The 18,491-nt window shown below is 35.4% G+C and overlaps 1 protein-coding gene across 2 annotated transcripts in view; it reads right to left on the reverse strand.

Annotated features, from left to right (window-relative positions):
- The window catches only part of WASL (WASP like actin nucleation promoting factor), a 65,662-nt gene that overhangs the window by 24,632 nt on the left and 22,539 nt on the right, over positions 1–18,491 (reverse strand). For both annotated transcript variants that reach the window (XM_080817992.1, XM_080817993.1), the window contains 3 exons: positions 4,328–4,462; positions 2,095–2,181; positions 368–464 (listed from right to left, as the gene is read on the reverse strand). In XM_080817992.1, coding sequence (XP_080674118.1) covers positions 368–464; positions 2,095–2,181; positions 4,328–4,462 — 319 coding nt within the window. The remainder of the gene's footprint in view (positions 1–367; positions 465–2,094; positions 2,182–4,327; positions 4,463–18,491) is intronic.

The raw sequence follows: 18,491 nt of genomic DNA on the forward strand, positions 1-18,491 counted from the left end.
GTAAGTTAAGAACAATGCCATAAAAATGCAAGTTTAAGAGTCAGTATATATGGCATGTTATCAACAAGACAGGTTATCAGAATGAATTCTTCAGTAAATCTGAAAAAAAATAGTTCTTAATAAAAATAGTTCTTAGGTAAGTATTAGTGAATTTTTTTTTTTTGGTAAGGGGCCAGAGAATAAATATTTTAGGCTTTGTGTACCATACAGTCTTTGTTGTAACTACCCAACTGTTGTTGTGGCAACAGACAAAATGTAAACCAATGAGCGTAGCTTTGTCTCACTAAAACTTTATTTATAAAAACAGGTGTGGGCCTGTTCTGTCCCATGAGCCAGCTCCTGTTTAAAAAAAAAGAAGAAAGTTTACCAGATTTCCTTTGTCGCCGGCCCAACAAGTCTGTAACTGCTTTCCGGAATTTTTTTGCTTCTTCTTCATTGGCAAAATTAAGAGCAACTTGACAAGTCTGAAATATTTTTATTTAAAAAGGTAAAGAACAGAAAACATGAATCTAGCTTTAATGAAAAAATCGATAACCAACAAAGTACATTTCTGAAGAAGGAAAGCTGAGTTTACTAGCAGACAAGAGCTTAGTTTAAGCTTAGTTTTAATTTTATCTGAATAACTTAAGAATACTGAAAGCATGGAGAAGGCAAAGTAAAAGACTACTAATAGATAAGTTGCCTCTCATAATGGACATTCCAATATTAAATGGAATACTCCATCCTCAACAACGACAGCAAAAATAGCAAATTGAATTTGATCTCTCAACAGAACTCTACAAACTAATACAGATTTTAGAAAAAGCAAACACTGGAAAAGTTGGTCAAATGCAGGTCTGTTCTATCTTTACTAGGTTATGTTTTTATTTTACAGCTCAACTGTAGGTATTATTTATATTATAACCCTAATTCAGATAAAGTGTTAAAAATATGAAAAGACTGACATTATTAATAATGGCATTTTATGCACACTTTTATATATGTACATATATTTATATTTTATTAAGAAAAATGTGAAAAATAACAGCTAGAGAAGAAAATTTTTTTGAAATGATGTATCATCTAATCTAACCTTTTTTCCTCATTATATAAAATTTAGGAAATAAAAATATGAAAATAAAGAAACTTAAAATCACCTATAACCTCATCACTCAGACAATCCCTGTCAGCATATGGTATGGAAATCCTTCTAACATCTTCCTCAAGCATATGCAATAAATTTTTTTATATTCTATTCTCCCCCTACACGCATTTATTGTATTTTAGCACTCTTCTAGGCCACGAACTATTCTTTCACAAAATAATTTGAATGGCAATATAACATCAATATTTAACACATACCATGGATTAGCGGGCAATTAAGACTTCAATTTTATACATAAGAACACTAAATCCCAGAAAGATAAAGCTGTCTAAAGACAAAGATGACAAAAAAAAACAAATTTCTTTTCTACACAGCAAATTATATTTATAGTACTCTTTGGAAACTTTTTTTTTTTTTTTTTTGGCCCTTTAAAATCTAAGCCATTTCTTCTATTCAGCTATACTGTGAAAAAGCTTTTTTTTTTTTTTTTTTAAGATTTTATTTATTTATTTGACAGAGAAAGAGAGACAGTGAGAGAGAACACAAAGCAGGGGGAGTGAGAGAGGGAGAAAAGGCTTCCCAAAGGGAGCCTGATGCAGGGCTCGATCCCAGGACTCCAGGATCATGATCTGAGCAGAAGGCAGATGCTTAACTGACTGAGCCACCCAGGTGCCCCTATGGGTAAAATAATTTTAAAGGGTAAAATAATTTTACCCTTTTAAGGGTAAAATAATTATTTTTACTTTATACAGTGTTTACACGGAAAGCTCATGAATGCTTCCACAAACAAGTATTAAAACAATTATGGGATCGAGCTCCACATCGGGCTCCCTGGGAGCCTGTGGAGTGGGAGGCCTGTTCTCCCTCTCCCGCTCTCCCTACCTGTGTTTCCTCTCTCACTGTCTCTCTCTCTCTGTCAAATAAATAAATAAAGTCTTAAAGAAAACAAGAACCAGATGAACAAACAAAAAAAATTACATTAAACAGGGCAATAAAAAAATATGACTTACATCTCCAGCAAAGGTATGAAAATATCCTCTAGGACTATTATATACAAAGTTATTGTATAGCTCTTGTTCCCACAATAGTTTCCCATCCTAGAAAAAGGTTAAAATAAGAGTTACCAAAAAGATAATCTCCAGGAATAAAACAAGATAGATGACTCATATTCAGGGAATTATTTACATTAACAATAGCTTATACATGCACAGAAAACACACATGTATAAAACATAAATAACATATAATTTAATCAGTAATTTCTTAACAAAAGAGTAAATTTTGGATTTTTCTTTCAAAAAACTACATATCAAATGAGTTTAAGTCAGTATGTTAAGACACTATCTCATTAGCCTTGTATTCCCAAATATAGTTACTCAGTCAAATACTAACCTAGAACAATTACTAGATCATCAATGTTAGACAGAAGGACTAGAATACCGTTGTACATGCACTGATTATCAATGCATAGTTCCGTCAGTAATAGACTGTGTGCCATCAAATATTACAGGAACATTTCATGCTCTTTTCCTCAATTTTGTAGATGCTGGGAGGGTCAAATATACCCTCTCTGTACTATTCATTAACAATTTTTGAATTCCTAACTTTTACATAGTGGCCCTCTAATTAAATACTGGTTAAGGGTAGTTAGTGTCAATCATGTGCAGAAAGAGACTGATAATTAAAGTGCACCAAGGTTAAAGTATGGTTAAGAGAATCACAGATGACTGGATTGTCTTATCTACGGCTACAGTAGAAGAAATATAATTAACCTACTACCAAAGGTGGCTAAGTGAAAGTATTCAGCAATGGTTATCTAAAATTAGAAGTAAATGGTTAGGGAAATTTAAGTATTGTCCTATTTCAAAAGCAAGGTTCTACCAAGACCATGACTTAAAAATATTTAGAAAACACTATATACACATACAATGCAATTCCTTTCTTCTCAGTGAAGCTTTATGTGCACTTGATTTCTGAATAGTGCTTCTCACTGGTGATGAGAAGTATGTTAACAAAAAAAAAAAAAACAACAACAACAACAACTAAACAGCTTCTTTCAAACTCTGCATGTGTTCCCTATCCCCCAGAATCACTGCCACAGTAAGCCACTGCTCACGGAAGTATGCCACATCTTGTGGTATGGAGAAGTAGATGTTAAGAAGCACAAAGTTATAAAGTACAGTAACTTAAATCTTATTTAATCTCAGGGAAACACTTTGCAATAGACCCAAATGGTTCTCCCCTTTTACAAATAAATAAGCCAAGGCCCAGAGAAGTAAAACAGTTTAATTACAATCTATCTATCCTTAAGTATCATCCAGGAGAGTTCAAAAAAAATTTTTTGGTAATTATTCCATTATACTTATTGCCACATACAGATATTATAAAAGCCTACCTATAGAAAAGGTTTTTTTTTTTTTTTTTTAATTTATTTATTTGTTAGAGAGAGAAAGAGGCAGGCAGAGGGAGAAGCAGGTTCCCTGCTGAGCAAGGAGCCCAATGAGGGACTTGATCCCAGGAAACTGGGATCATGACCTGAGCTAAAGGCAGACGCTTAACAGACTGAGCCACCCGGGGGTCCCCTACAGAAAAGGTTTCAAAAGATAAATGGAGACTTCATCTCTGCACAAAGGTAATTACTTCTACAGTAACTGTAAGAGGGTGAATCCCTGAGAATGGGCATCCAATCTAGAACAATGTGGATTTGTGTTTGAATGTGTGAGGTACAAAGCTGTGAAAAACTGAACATTGTTACTGTTGTCTCAACATAGGTATAAGTTGCAAATACATTATTATAGGTAGTGTATCATGCTTTAAACCTAGACTGAAGTAATTAACAGTATATACTAAACTAAAATATACTTTTATAGTTCCCTGAAAGGATTATATATGCTTGGAATAAAGGAGTACCAGTAGAAAAAGAGAGAATACAGAGAAAGCCCAAGATGTAAAGGTATTAAAAGCAAAAACAAAAACGAAAAATCCTTTAATGTGTAGTGGCTGTAGAAAGATAAAACAGGGAACTATTCATGTTCTGGCTTACAACCTATTCCTGTTTGGTTGCAATGCCCATGCTTCATTTTCTAAAAGCAAGCCTCACTCTTCAAATATTAAGTATAATTTAAAAAATACACACAAGATGAACAAAAATTATATACATAACAATATATTTAAATATATAAATAATTATAACTGAGGTTAAAAAACCTATTTACCTACAGTTTAAAGTGGAAATAAAACTCACCTTAATATCAAATATTCTTAAAAAATAAGATCTCTGTGGATTGTCCTTAACAAGACAAGCGACACCGCTGCACTTCTTTGACCACATACAGTTACGATCTGCTGCATATAACTGTACCACTGCTGAAGACATAGTCTGGAAAATATAAAATGTATAACCATTAGGTTCAAAATAACATTCAGATGACCACAGCACCTCTGACATCTTCACTGAAACTTCATAAGAGACATCCAACCAGAACCACCCAGCTAGGCCGCTCCTGATTCCCTGTCCCACAGAAACAAGGAGATGATAAACATTTGTTGTTATTTTAAGCCATTACTTTTTGAAGTAATTTCTCAAACAGTAGTAAACAATACAATAACTGCACTAAACATAACTACAGAAAGCAAACATTTACTGATGCTTAGAATGTGACAAAAATTGTATTAGGGGGGCACCTGGGTGGCTCAGTAGGTTAAAAGCCTCTGTCTTCGGCTCAGGTTATGATCCCAGGGTCCTGAGATTGAGCCCCACATCGGGCTCTCTGCTCAGCAGGGAACCTGCTCCCTGCTCCCGCCCCGCCTGCCTCTCTGCCTACTTGTGATTTCTGTCAAATAAATAAATTAAAAAAAAAAATTGTATTAGGTACTTTTAAATACAACTCCATTTAAATGTATTACTATTATAATCTCATTTAATGCTTGCAAAACCCAACGTTAAAGGAATAAATAATCTGCCTCAAATCACACAGCAAAGTGGCAGAGTTCCAATGCAGGCAATTTATGACTTCAGATCCTGTAGTTCCCCTTTATCCATCGGGCGTACATTCCAAGACTCCCCAGTGGATGCCTGAAACTGCAGACAGTACAAATCCCATATATACTATGTTTCTTCCTACATATCTATGATGAAGTTTAATTTATAAATTAGGCAAAGAGATTAAAAATAACAAAAAGTAAAACAACTGTTATAACTATTGTAATAAAAGTCATGTGAATGTGGGATCTCTCTCAAAATATCTTATTGTACTATACTCATCCTTCTTGTGATGATGTTAGACGATAAAACACACCTATGTGAGCGGATGAAGTGAGGTGAATGGAGTAGGCATTATAACATAGTGTTAGGCTACTACTGACCTTCCGACAATATGTCAGAAGGAGGATCATCTGCTTCCAAACAGCAGTTGACTGACCGTGCGTAACTGAAACTGTGGAGAGCAAAACCATGCGTGAGGGAGGACTACTATACCACTTTCCAATACTGTGAACACTTAAGTAATGAAGTAGTAGTGTTAGTAAAGGCTGACATCCATATAGCAGTTAATTACTTTAGTATGGTACTAAATCAAACTTGAAAGCAAGATTTGAAGGTACTAATTATAGTGCTAGACATTCTGAACATATCATTATCCTAGAAGGCAGATTCTAATATCATCTTTTTAAAATTTTTTTTGAAGAATTTATTTATTTAACAAAGAGAGAGAAAGAACACAAGCAAGGGAGCGACAGGCAGAGGGAGAGGGAGAAACAGGCTCCCCACTCAGCAGGGAGCCCAATGCAAGCTCAATCCCAGGACGCTGGGATCATGACCTGAGCCAAAGGCAGGTGCTTAACCAACTGAGCCACCCAGGCACCCGTCTAATATCATCTTTTTTAAAGAGGGCAAAACTGAGGGAAAAAAGATATTAAGTGACTTGCACATGGCCATGCTTGAGAGCTATACTGAAGATATAAAGAATTATCAGTTATTATTGTACTAATTTTCCCAAGGATATACCTAACTAGTACCCTTTTAGATGTATAAGAGAAAAGCTAATTGCTACAAGCAAGGAACACAGCACATTAAGTTTTACCATGTTGCCACCTCCCTCATGACAGCATCATGAGAATATGGAAACTCTAGTTTACTTCTAAAGTTTTTTGTGTGTGTGTTATAATCTTGGATGTAACTATTCGATTTTAGTTTCCATTAAGAGTGATACACAGCAGTTACAAATCCTCTGAAAATAATAATCATGTTTTCTGGCCTAAATCTAGTGCTTTCACTCCAAAACCACAAATCAAGGAAATAATTTCAAATACAACAAAAATTTATTATTTATAATATGAATATGAAATGACATATCTCTATAAATGCATTAGAAAAGGAATTTAAATAACCAGACGATGGATAATTTAAATAAGAATAGTACAATGAATAGTGGGCAGTTCAATGAATAGTGGGCATTGTTAAAAAAATAGACTACATTAAGATTTAGAGATAAAGCTGTTATCTCTAAGTTAAGGGTTCCTTAACTATGGCTGGGGAATGCCCTCCTTTAATAAGAGGATTCCAAAGAGCTAATATATATATGTAGGTCTTTTATAATAATAAAGTCAAAAATATAAGATCAGTGTACTTTTGGGGACCAAAATTCTATGTATAAAAACTTTCCTAAGTAACACTTCTCCACGTTTTTAACTTTTTGTAGACCAAACTCATCTTTGAATTTCAGAGTCATGAATAGGACACAAAGCAGCAGGAAAATTTCCACAAGAGCCATTTAAAAAATTATGAAGATTGCTTAGAAACATAAAAAATGTATATAGTAGGATACTGGGCTTAAAAAGGGATATTGAAGACTGCTGAGTAAGCCTTTGGCCTGCTCAAAACATATTTTGTTCTTCTGCAGTTGTAATACCTATCATCATTTGCTTGCGCTCCCTGACCCCAAACTCTAACACTAAAACCTTAAAAAAGAAAAAAAAAAAAAAAAGGACTTTGCATATATTATCCAAAGGTATAAAGAGTAGGCTGAAGGATTCAAAACTGGAGGAGTTAATTCATTTTCTAAGTCAAATTCATATAAATTACACCTCTTTTAGTATGATGCTGTCAAAATGTATTCATTTCTAAAAAGAAAAACAACTAGGAAACTAGATACCAAGAAAAAAAAAACATCAAAAAGTCCTTTTAGGGGCACCTGGGTGGCTCACTTGGTAGGGCATCCAAATCTTGATTTCGGCTCAGGTCATGATCTAAGGGATCATCAGATAGAACCTGTGTCTGTTTCCCAGTCTGCAGGGAGTCTGCTGGTCCCCCTCTCCCCCTACCCCTCCCCTACCTTACTCATGCATGTAAGCCCATGTATGCTCTCTCTCAAATAAATAAATTTTTTTTAATCCTTTACTTTTTTTTTAAACTGAAAAAACAAGAAGTGACAGCTTGCAAAAGAAACAACATATTATCAAATAGAGTCTGAAATTCCATTATGGAAATTCCCTTGCAAATGACCAAATATTAACATGTAAAATACTGAATGTATATGTGAGCTTAAGAAAAAAAGTAACAAAAACTAAAAATCCACATCTAAATATTTATATAAATTTAAAACAAATTCTTTTAACATATGCTTAAGAAATAAAGACCTGCGAAACAGTTCAATAACATTCCCCATAAATGTGGTTGGCACTATAAACCTTATTCTAAAACAATTTATAAAATTTTAATACTGAAGAAATCACCTAACCATAAGCTATTTTCAGTTACTGGGTTTTCAAAATTTTGCTACAATCATATGTCAGTCTAAGTGTGTATCTTTCACTCCCTTTTATCTTAAACTAGCAAAGTCTGAAAAATATACAAAGCCCTTTCTGATTAATTTAGGAAAATTATAGTGAATGCAAGAATAGCTTATACACATAAAAGTTAATATATAAATGCTAGAAATATAAAAACAGTGACTATCCCTTAAGCTCTAGGTTGACAGCGGCTTAATTAAGTCTTTAAAAACATTCCTTCCATTCCTTTAAAGTAATTACAGCTAATCAACTCCATTACTTCTTGTCTTTCATAACTGAGAAGGTACTATTAAAAAATAACTGAGGGCCAAGGGCCAAGGAAGGGAAATCTAAGCCTAATAATGTTAGGGTTAAAATTTGTTAATTAAAGGAAAAAAGTACTATACGAACTTTATAGAAAAAAGAACCTATCCTATCTTACACATCCCTGATATTTCAGTACAAAGTTACTGCCATATCACATTCATCCTCAGAACTTTGTCAAGGGTGGAAATAAGATAAAAGGATGAATTGTGGGATGTAAATCCCTCCCACTGTCCTTCAACAGGGCATTAATATTACCTCTCAGGCTTACTCTGCACTGTCAGGAATGACTTCCCTGATTTCCTATGTTAAGTGACTCTGCTTTCTTTCTAGAGTAACTTTTTTTTTTTAGAGTAACTTTTTGAATACCTTGTGTAAATCTTATTACCTCACAGACCTTATTCTAAAACAGAATAATTTTCTATGTTGATTTATTACCCATTAAGTAGACTGTAATTCTCTTAAGCACCTAGTTTCTATATCATAGTATAGAAAGTATAGTTTCTAGACTATACTTTTTCACCTATACTTTGCTCCAAGCAAACATTTACTAAATTAAAAATTACATATTCTGATTTTGATAACAATACTATGATAATGCCCTTGATTTTAGGATCCACATTGTAGGGACGTCTGGGTGGCCCAGTTGAGTTGGTTGAGCATCCAACTCTTGGTTTCAGCTCAGGTCCTGATCTCAGGTTCGTGAGATGCAGCCTGGCAGGCAGAGCCTGGCATCAGGCTCTGTGCTCAGTGGGAAGTCTGTTAAAGTTTCTCTCTCCCTCTCCCACTGCCCCTCCCCTCTGCTTGCTCATATACACTCTTTCTCCCTCACACATAAATAAATAAAATTTTTAAAGGAAATGCATCTTGAAGTATTATTATAAAGGGGCATCATATTGGCAACTTACTCTCAAGTGATCCTGAAAATTATGTGTATATACACAGAAAGAAGAAACCTTGGTAAAATGTTATAAATGCTTGACAAATCTGGATGAAAGATACGCAGGAATTCTTTGTACTATATTTGCAACTTTTCTGTAAGTATGAAATTATTTTGAAATTAAAAAAATTTTAAAGCCCAAATGATTCATAAAAGTTTAAGACTCAGCCTCCTTCCACGGCCATGTAATAGTTTTGGGAAGGTGATTCTCTTCTCAGAGCAACTGCTGTCTGTCCATATACAAAGCACCACCTACACTGATCCAAAACCAAGACAACTACCACTTCTTCAAATTCCTTCTATACTGACACCAACTTTGTTAAAAGAAACTTCATCCTGAGTAAGACTTAAATCACAAATATCTGCCACTTCTATAGTTTAAATTTTTTTTTAAAGATTTTATTCATTTATTGGACAGAGAGAGACACAGTGAGAGAGGGAACACAAGCAGGGGAGTGGGAGAGAGAGAAGCAGGCTTCCTGCTGAGCAGGGAGCCTGATGGGGGGCTCGAGTCACCCAGGCGCCCCTATAGTTTAAATTCTTTTCACATTATCAGAACAACCATGGTATGTAACAGGTCAGAGCAAGAATTTTAGATACGGAAAATAGATGTTTCTTTTATTACAGAATCAGTTAATAACAGGGAAAAGACTGGAAAATACTATGTCTTATAGATTCTTGACAACCAACTGCCTATAAGTACTAAAGGGACTTAATAGTGAATAATTGTCTACAACTATTATTATTTTAATAATCCAATAAATACACAATGTTGTCAAAGGAAATAATTTTTAAAGATATATATTCAATTAATATCCAAAATAAACAGAGTGTGGGGGGGAAAATCACATGATTGAATAACTAAGTCTTTTCTGTGGTCACAATATCCTAGATTAATAGGCAAAATACTCCTCTAGCTTTTACGTATGTGTGTGTGTGTGTGTGTATGTGAGTGTGTGTGTGTGTACCCAAGTTCCTAAAAACTAATCCAGGAAAATCCATCCCAAGTTTTCTTACTACATAAAGCTATTTTAAATATGTTCCTAAATACTCTGATGATATATTCATGTGAAATGTCCCATTAGTATCATGAATATGAAATTTTAATATGAAGCTTTTATATAAAAGGAATTACAAAAGTAAGAAAAATAATTTCATTATACTTCAATTAAAAATTAAAAAATTATTTAAACAAGGAATCTGGATGAATTCTTATAATTACTTTAACCATGCAGTGATCTCAAGGACCCATTTTCTAAATAATTAAAGTATAAAAACACCTCAGTTACATGGCCACCTAAAAAACCCTATACAGAATCTAGCAATTTAAAAAACAGAAGCAGGAGTCCTGATTGATGAATACCAGAGAAAATTATCCAGGAAAAGAAAACACAAATAATTTACTCTGGAAAGGAAAGATTTTATCACCTAGTAATTTCCACAATGTGAACCAGAAAAAGAAAGAAAAAACAATAGAAAAAGGTAAAGATTAAAAAAGAACGCATCAAAGATGGAAGACTCCACAAGAAACAGTGATTTTTAAAAAAGCAAAGCTGGGGATGCCTGGGTGGCTTAGTAGGTTAAAGCCTCTGCCTTCAGCTCAGGTCATGATCTCAGAGTCCTGGGATTGAGCCCTGCACGGGGCTCTCTGCTCAGCAGGGAGCCTGCTTCCTTTCCTCTCTCTCTGCCTGCCTCTCTGCCTACTCGTGATCTCTTTCTGTCAAATAAATAAATAAAATCCTTAAAAAAATAAAAATAAATAAAAAAGGAAAGTTGCAGGAGTAGAAGAAGAAAAAGAAAGCAGTAACAGAATCTCAGCATTGAAAAAAGTGGAGTCACGTGAGAACAGCTGCTGTCTTACGGATCAAGCAGAAATAGTCTTTTAAGGCCTTAGTAGCTGTTTAAGAAAACAACTGTTAGGCATACTCATTTACCAAATGTTTTCTGAATACCTACTGAGTACATGGAACTGTGATAAATGGGGGTGGGTGGGAATGAAAGTGAGGTTGAGTAAAAAAATTTATTACACAGGCATGGTCCTCATGAAATGTGCTCTAATGGGCACACAGACATTAGTAACTGTTACAATGCTATAAAGGAAAAATTCAGTATGCAGGAAAAATGTAAAACTTACCCAGCACGGAAAGGTTTCCCCAAAGTGACAATTTACCTAAAGGATAAAACTGAACTAGTCAGGTGAGCAAAGGGGTGAAGGGAAGAGGAGAGGAAACAGCATTCTATGCAGACTTAGCAACAAAGATCCTACCATGGGAAAGTGCTAAGGGGGTTTGGGAGCTGAGAAAGAGAAGAGTGGCAGGGAATGAAGTTACAGACTTCTTATTAAAGTAATATCAAAAACAGCTCACCTCTGTGGTTTAGAGAGATAGACGGCCACCTGTAGTTTGGAAACCTAATCTGGAGATGTGGTACAGTGGTTTATCGTTTCTATAATGTCTTTTGATGCCTCTTAATATCCCAGTTCTGGTATACCCGCATCCCCCACTGACCCTGGGTTTGTCCGTATCACTTGCTTTGACCAACAGGACCTCTGCAGATTAAGTAGAAGCTTGAAAAATACTTGTGCGACGTGGCTTACCCTCTTGGAACTGCTGCCCTAAAATCCTGGGGTAAAAGGGCATATGGAGAGCAAGGCCCCTGTCCTACTACTTGACTTTGCTGAGCCCAGTTCCCGTTAGACCTGCCAGCTGAATGCCACTGCATGAGTGAGCACAGGTGACAAAGTAGCCACCCCGCCAAGGCACAGAATCATAAAAAAATAAATCGATACTGCTTTAAGTCACAACATTTTTAGGTGGTTTGTTTGAGGCAATACACATATTATTTTTAATATAATAATAACCTGTAATAGATGGTGCTAGCTCCTTCCTCCCATTCATTCGTATTGAACATGTGTTTAAAATTACCAGTAAAGTCACCAAAATCTACGAATCATAAAAGTTCTAGAGCTCACTCTCACTATCAAATGCATTTTCTTTTTTGGGATAATTTTTATTTTATTTTATTTTGGATTTTATTTATTTATTTGAGAGAGAGAGAGAGTGCGCGCACACGTGTGCATGAGAAGGATAAGGTCAGAGGGAGAAGCAGACCCCCCCCCCCGACGTGGGACTCGATCTGGGACTCCAGGATCATGACACAAAGCACTTTATATCCAAAAGCCTTACTAAAAAATATGTACTGAACAAGAGACTAGGCTCACTCACTAAACCATTCATAGCCACACATCAGTCTCATATGGTGCCTGTGATTTAAATTCATACATCAAAAAACTGTAAATTATGTGGCAAAGACCTTTAGCATTACCTACAATCAAAATTATAGATACTACAAACCACAAATGGCAAGGTTTACTGTACTCTTAATTTTCTACTTGAAGGATAACCATATATAGACAAAGGTGAGAGTCAAAATGATCTCATTACAGACTGAAATATGTTTGCGAATAGGTGAGGACACTGTGTTAAAAGGGCAGCAAACAGGTGTTGGCTTGCTCTCCTCTGCCTCTCCCTTCCCGGCAGGGTAAGCAAGCCTGCTTAAAGTTTTTCTTCTTCCCTCTTCTGTCTCCTCTTCCCTTTGTCTGCCTCTCTCTTACAAGGTCAGTAAAATCTATGGTAAAACGTGAAGTGTGGATTTCAATTTTTAGGGAATGAACGTGGAGGTGGGAAAGAAGTTCCCTAGGATTACCACCTCAGCTGATAAGGCTAACATTTACCAGCTGAAACCCAAGCCCTGGTACCAATATGTGTGTTAAGTGTATAAAATGTATTATAAAATTATAAAATACAGAGAGTAAATTACATATACAGTATATTATGTCTCATAAAATATATATTACATATTAATTAGTGGTATATATATTTCATATGTAAAAACATAAGTATATTATATATTTATGTTTATTATAAAACATACATATTTATTTATTATAAAAATATATATTTTGTTATGCTACCACTTTCCTGTCCAAATAACAGTTTGGGAAGGGAAGGTGGAAAGGTAAGGTACTTTGGGTCATTGATAGGATTTCACTGTTCCCGAACCCAATATCATTTCACCATAAATTTATCCAGAGTATAATCCAATCCCCTCATTTTACAGAAAAGGTCAATTTATTTGCCAAAAGTCATCTTGGTCAGCTCTGGACAAATTTCACAATCAGATGCTCATTTTATATTTACCATACACTACTCACTGATTCATCTCAGTTCCTAATTTATTTTTGCTCTATCCCATCTAAATGATTCTCAAAGAACTATATATCCTTAATATAATTTTATTCCTCTACTGATTCCATTTGGTTTACCTTATTTTGGGGGAGTGTAGGGGGAGTTAGTCGTGGTGGAAAACAGAGGATTCCCCTAGTGCATGAGAAGAAAGGATCTTTATGAAAAGAAAAACTTCAAACAGATGTAAGTTACATGTCCTGGGGACATAGGTAGATTTATGAAGTCAATGATGAAGTCGCTTAGTTTAGGCTTCAGGGTCCTTTACTTGGAAGAGCCCCTTACAAGGTTTGGCTCATTCTCCTTTGGGGAGCACATGAGGTAGCAGCAACCCCAGCTTCCTGCTTAGGGACTCCCTCTCTAGCTACCCTTGTAGGTGATCCTGGTACTTCCACCAAGGATGTACTATCTCAACACCTGCCCAGCCCCAGCAAATAACCTGTCCCCTCTTGGACCACAGTATGCATCCAGACCCAATCTTTAACCCCAAGGAAAAGGTCTGAATGAGTGCTGTCTAGCTCTGCTGAGGGTGGCATGCTAAGGCCTAACTTCACAGACACTTCTAGGGATTGGGGAGTGGTCCAGCCAACTGAGATCAAAGAGCTAGAGTTTTCCCCAGCCAAGAAGCACCCTCTAAACAAACTAAAGGAAATTAAAGGTGTATTATTACCAGTAATTGGTTTTAGGAAATTTCTTTCAGCTTCACAACTATCAACATTTTGAGCAAACATACTAGAGAAAGCTTCTTTCAATGTAAAGTGCCAGACGATTAATATTTTAGGCTTCAAGGGGTATTTGATCTTTTACCTCTGCCACTATGTGTTTGCAAAAGCAGCCATAGATAATTTGGAGATGCATATGTTCCAACAAAACATCATTTACAAACACAAGCACGCTAGATTTAGTATGCAGGCTATAGTTTGCAAAGCCGTGTACAAAAGGAAAGGTTCCCTCTATAAGAAATATAAATTGTTGTCAAGTAAAGAGATGTTCAATGAATATGCAGCCAAAGTAGAAGGAAAAAGTATCAAGGTGTATCAGTCAATTAATAATAACAGAAATAAGTTGGGGCGCCTGGGTGGCTCAGTGGGTTAAACCCTCTGCCTTCGGCTCAGGTCATGATCCTAGGGTCCTGGGATCGAGCCCCGCATCGGGCTCTCTGCTCGGCAGGGAGCCTGCTTCCTCCTCCCTCTCTCTCTGCCTGCCTCTCTGCCTACTTGTGATCTCTGTCTGTCAAATAAATAAATAAAATCTTTTAAAAAAATAAATAAATAAGTTATAATAGTAAGTTATTGTTCTGGATTTTGTGATGGTTACGGTATTTTTTTTGTGGGGGATCTTTTCTCATACTAAATAACTATTTGTTTTTATATTTAATTTTGGATTCCTTTTTCAAAGAGTCCCTCCAAATTGTCTACATTTCAGGCCACAAAACCCGGATCAGCCTTATCTGGGGTAAGAAAATGATCCATCAATTACAGGATGAGAACTCTGTACCTAAAGAAAAATGAATTATCTAAGTCAAGATATTCATTTTGCTTAACTAAAGTTAGTGTAGTAACTTTTTAACATACAATGACCTTACTCACATAAGAAAACTGTGGCCAAGCAACTTCAAAAAACCACTCAATTAAAAAACGTGTGAAAGGCCAATGGGTATGTATGTGTGTATATGGATGGGCTGCAAGTCTTGTAGTCAACCTTCTATCCAAAGTAAAAATCCTTCATATAATATTCTTAACAGATGATTAAATAACATTTGCTTGAATGCTTGCTGTAATGCAGAGTTCACAACTTGAGGCGGGGAAAAAATTCTTATTGTTGAGCAACTCAGGAAAGTAATACTGAACCTAAACCTGTTTTCCTAGCTATTCCTACTCATAGGTATTTAAATTTTTAGTCATTCATTTAAGTATCTATTGAACATGAACATGTGCTATGTGATAAGCACAGGGCTAGTTACTGTAACTATGATGCTACAAAACTAGAGATGCAAACTTCCCCACTAACTGCAGCATACTTTTATCCGTTTAATGGTAATAACATCTTCACTTTCATAAAGATGTGCTCCAACAACCCAACCTCTCAGGTCATCTCTTTTTCAGCAAGAATTTATTTTGATTATCTTCATTTGACCTGACTTATGGATTCCTTCTCCGTCTGGTAAAATGAAATAGGTAACATTTACATGTCATCTGAACACTGCAGAACTTTAACAAAATGATGGAGGAAATAATTTGTTAGCAATTGCAGAAAGAAATCCATGTGCAGCCTCATTCTCCTCGTGCAGCCTCATTCTTCTCTATCACATGGTATACAGAAGACACATGAGACATGAGACTGTCTTTCTCTAAATCATTACCCACTCTCACCCCCTGATCTTCCATTTCAATTCTGTGCTCTCCAAAACACCCTCTCTGACCCTCCATTTACCTGGCTAATTCTGTTCACCTTTCAAACCTCACTTCAGATGTCATCTACCATATCCCTTCCCTGACTTCCTCAAAAAGTGTTAAAACTTAACCAACTGTTAATATCCCACTATTTATTAGAATAAGCAACATGGGTTTGCCTAACAAGACACTTTAGTTAGCTTCAGTCATCAAAACTCAGAAGAAGGGCGCCTCGGTGGCCCGGTGGGTTAAGCCTCTGCCTTCGGCTCGGGTCATGATCTCAGGGTTCTGGGATCAAGCCCCACGCTGGGCTCAATCTCAGGGTCCTGGATTGAGCCCTGTATTGGGCTCTCTGCTTGGCAGGGAGCCTGCTTCTCTGCCTGCCTTTCTTTCTGTCTGCCTCTCTGCCTACTTGTGATCTCTCTCTATCAAATAAATAAATAAATAAAATCTTAAAAAAAAAAAAACACACACACACACAAAACCTCAGAAGAAGTAATAAGCAGTTTTTCCTTTCACTGGGCCTTACCAAAAAGATTCTCATCAAAAGTCAGTTGACTGCTTAAGTAGTTAATCCTCTCAAACTACACCAATGGTCAGATTAAACATTTTTAAGTGGACAGGAAATGCTAAAGAATAAAATGAAATACAGAATTTAAAAGTCTGTAAGAAGCAAACATGTTGAGAAACAAAGCTCATTAAAAAAGAAACAGGGAATATAGTCAATAATATTGTAATAACGTTGTATGGTGATAGATGGTAACTACACTTTTGGTGGTGAGCATATGTTGTACACCTGAAACTAATATAAGATTGTATGTCAACTATACTTCAACATAAATAAATAAATAAACACACACTTGGAATAGGAAAAATTATGATCTCTGATGTACCTAATACAAGAGTTTTCCCACGAGCATACATAGGTACTAATAATAATTCTCTGAAAGGAGGTCTAGTTGAGTGCTACTGGACAGCAGATCTACCATAAATCCTCTGCAATTGAACCCACATACTCAGAAAATATAGGCAAGCATTACTCAAACAATCTTGCTTATATAAAACAGTAACAGATCTACAAAATACTGAGATAAAAGTATCTAATAATTAACAGGAATGAGAAATTACATAAACAAAGATAATATACACTGTGAAAGAAGAGCTATAACTAACTGGCAATAACCCTAATAAAGTTGTCTTAACCATAGGCAAAATGAATAAATTCATAAGATAAAGCATGATATGACAATTCGTATCCTACAATAATGATGCATTTCCTTTGGAGCAAGGAAACATAGCATAATAAAATATATGGAACCCAAACTGTTCATATAGATGACCTGATTTATCATACAGAAGTTAAAATAAGTTTAATAATGTGTTTGGTCTATTTTACTAAACCATGCTAAAAGAGTAACACATTTAGAAAGCCTCCCATCAAAATCACTGGAATACTTCAAATCTTACATTTGTTAATTCAGATATTCAGAACCTTAATATTATCCAAAATTATTCAAGCAACTGGAATTTTCTAGGTCATCAAGAAAAATAACCACTCAATTCATTAAATTCAGCTATACAATGAAATACTATACAGCTGCTAAAAAAAAAAAGAATGAAGAGGCTCTAAGAAATGACAAAAATTCTCAAGCAATATTGGTACGTGAGAAGAAAGCAAGCTATAAAATGGAAGGTACAGTATGTTAACATTTGTGTACAACAGCAGGCACAAGATTCAATATTTGCCTTAGTATGCATAAAACTGGAAAGGGACACAGTTGCTAGCTGTTTTGTGTATGTACAGGTGTTTTGCAAGGGAAGAAAGGATGGGCAAATGCAAGATCGGATGGAAAAGAAACTTTTACTTTCACAGATTTTGATTTTAAACCATGTGACTCTTTTAGCCTTTCAAAAAACTAAATACTGATTTGCAAACACAAAAAAGAAAGAAAAAGACCTGTTCAAGTCATATCATGGTATAAGTCCAGGGATGGTAAAAAGATCTTTGAGAACTGTAATTCAGGAGAATTTCTAGTAGCTTTTTAAAAAGTCTTCCCCTTAAAACTTAAAAGTGAACACTGCTAAAAAATAACATACTATACTAACATAATATACTATAGCTCTGAAGGCATAAAGTAATAAAAAAGCAAACTTTGGCTACTATAAAGAGATAGCCTATGACTGTAATGAAGGCCAAAGTCTATGATTTCTTTCACAAACTTTCCCTGAGTCTTCTGAACTCTTAAAGATGATTAATCAGGAGAAACAAGTTTAAATAAAATTCAATTGGCTTTGTTTCCCCTATTTGTTATTCTGTATGCAGCAACTCATGATTATCCCAACTTTTATTTTATTTTATTTTTTTTAAAGATTTTATTTATTATTTGACAGAGAGAGACACAGTGAAAGAGGGAACACAAGCAGGGGGAGTGGGAGAGGGAGAAGCAGGCTTCCTATAGAGCAAGGAGCCCGAGGTGGAGCTTGATCCCAGGACCCTGGGATCATGACCCGAGCCAAAGGCAGACGCTTAACAACCAAGCCACCCAGCTGTCCCTATCCCAACTTTTATTGTCACAAGGATGTGTGTACATATTATATATACATACATATATATGTGTATGTGCATATATACATGCACTTTTGTACACATTATATATTATATACATATACACATTTAATTTGCTTGACTTTCATATGTACAATCAATTGGGGGGAAAGACATGCAAAGAGAAGGTTAAT

This window comes from Martes martes (genome assembly GCF_963455335.1).
Source record: "Martes martes genome assembly, chromosome: 11".
In the NCBI taxonomy this organism is placed as follows: Eukaryota; Metazoa; Chordata; class Mammalia; order Carnivora; family Mustelidae; genus Martes; species Martes martes.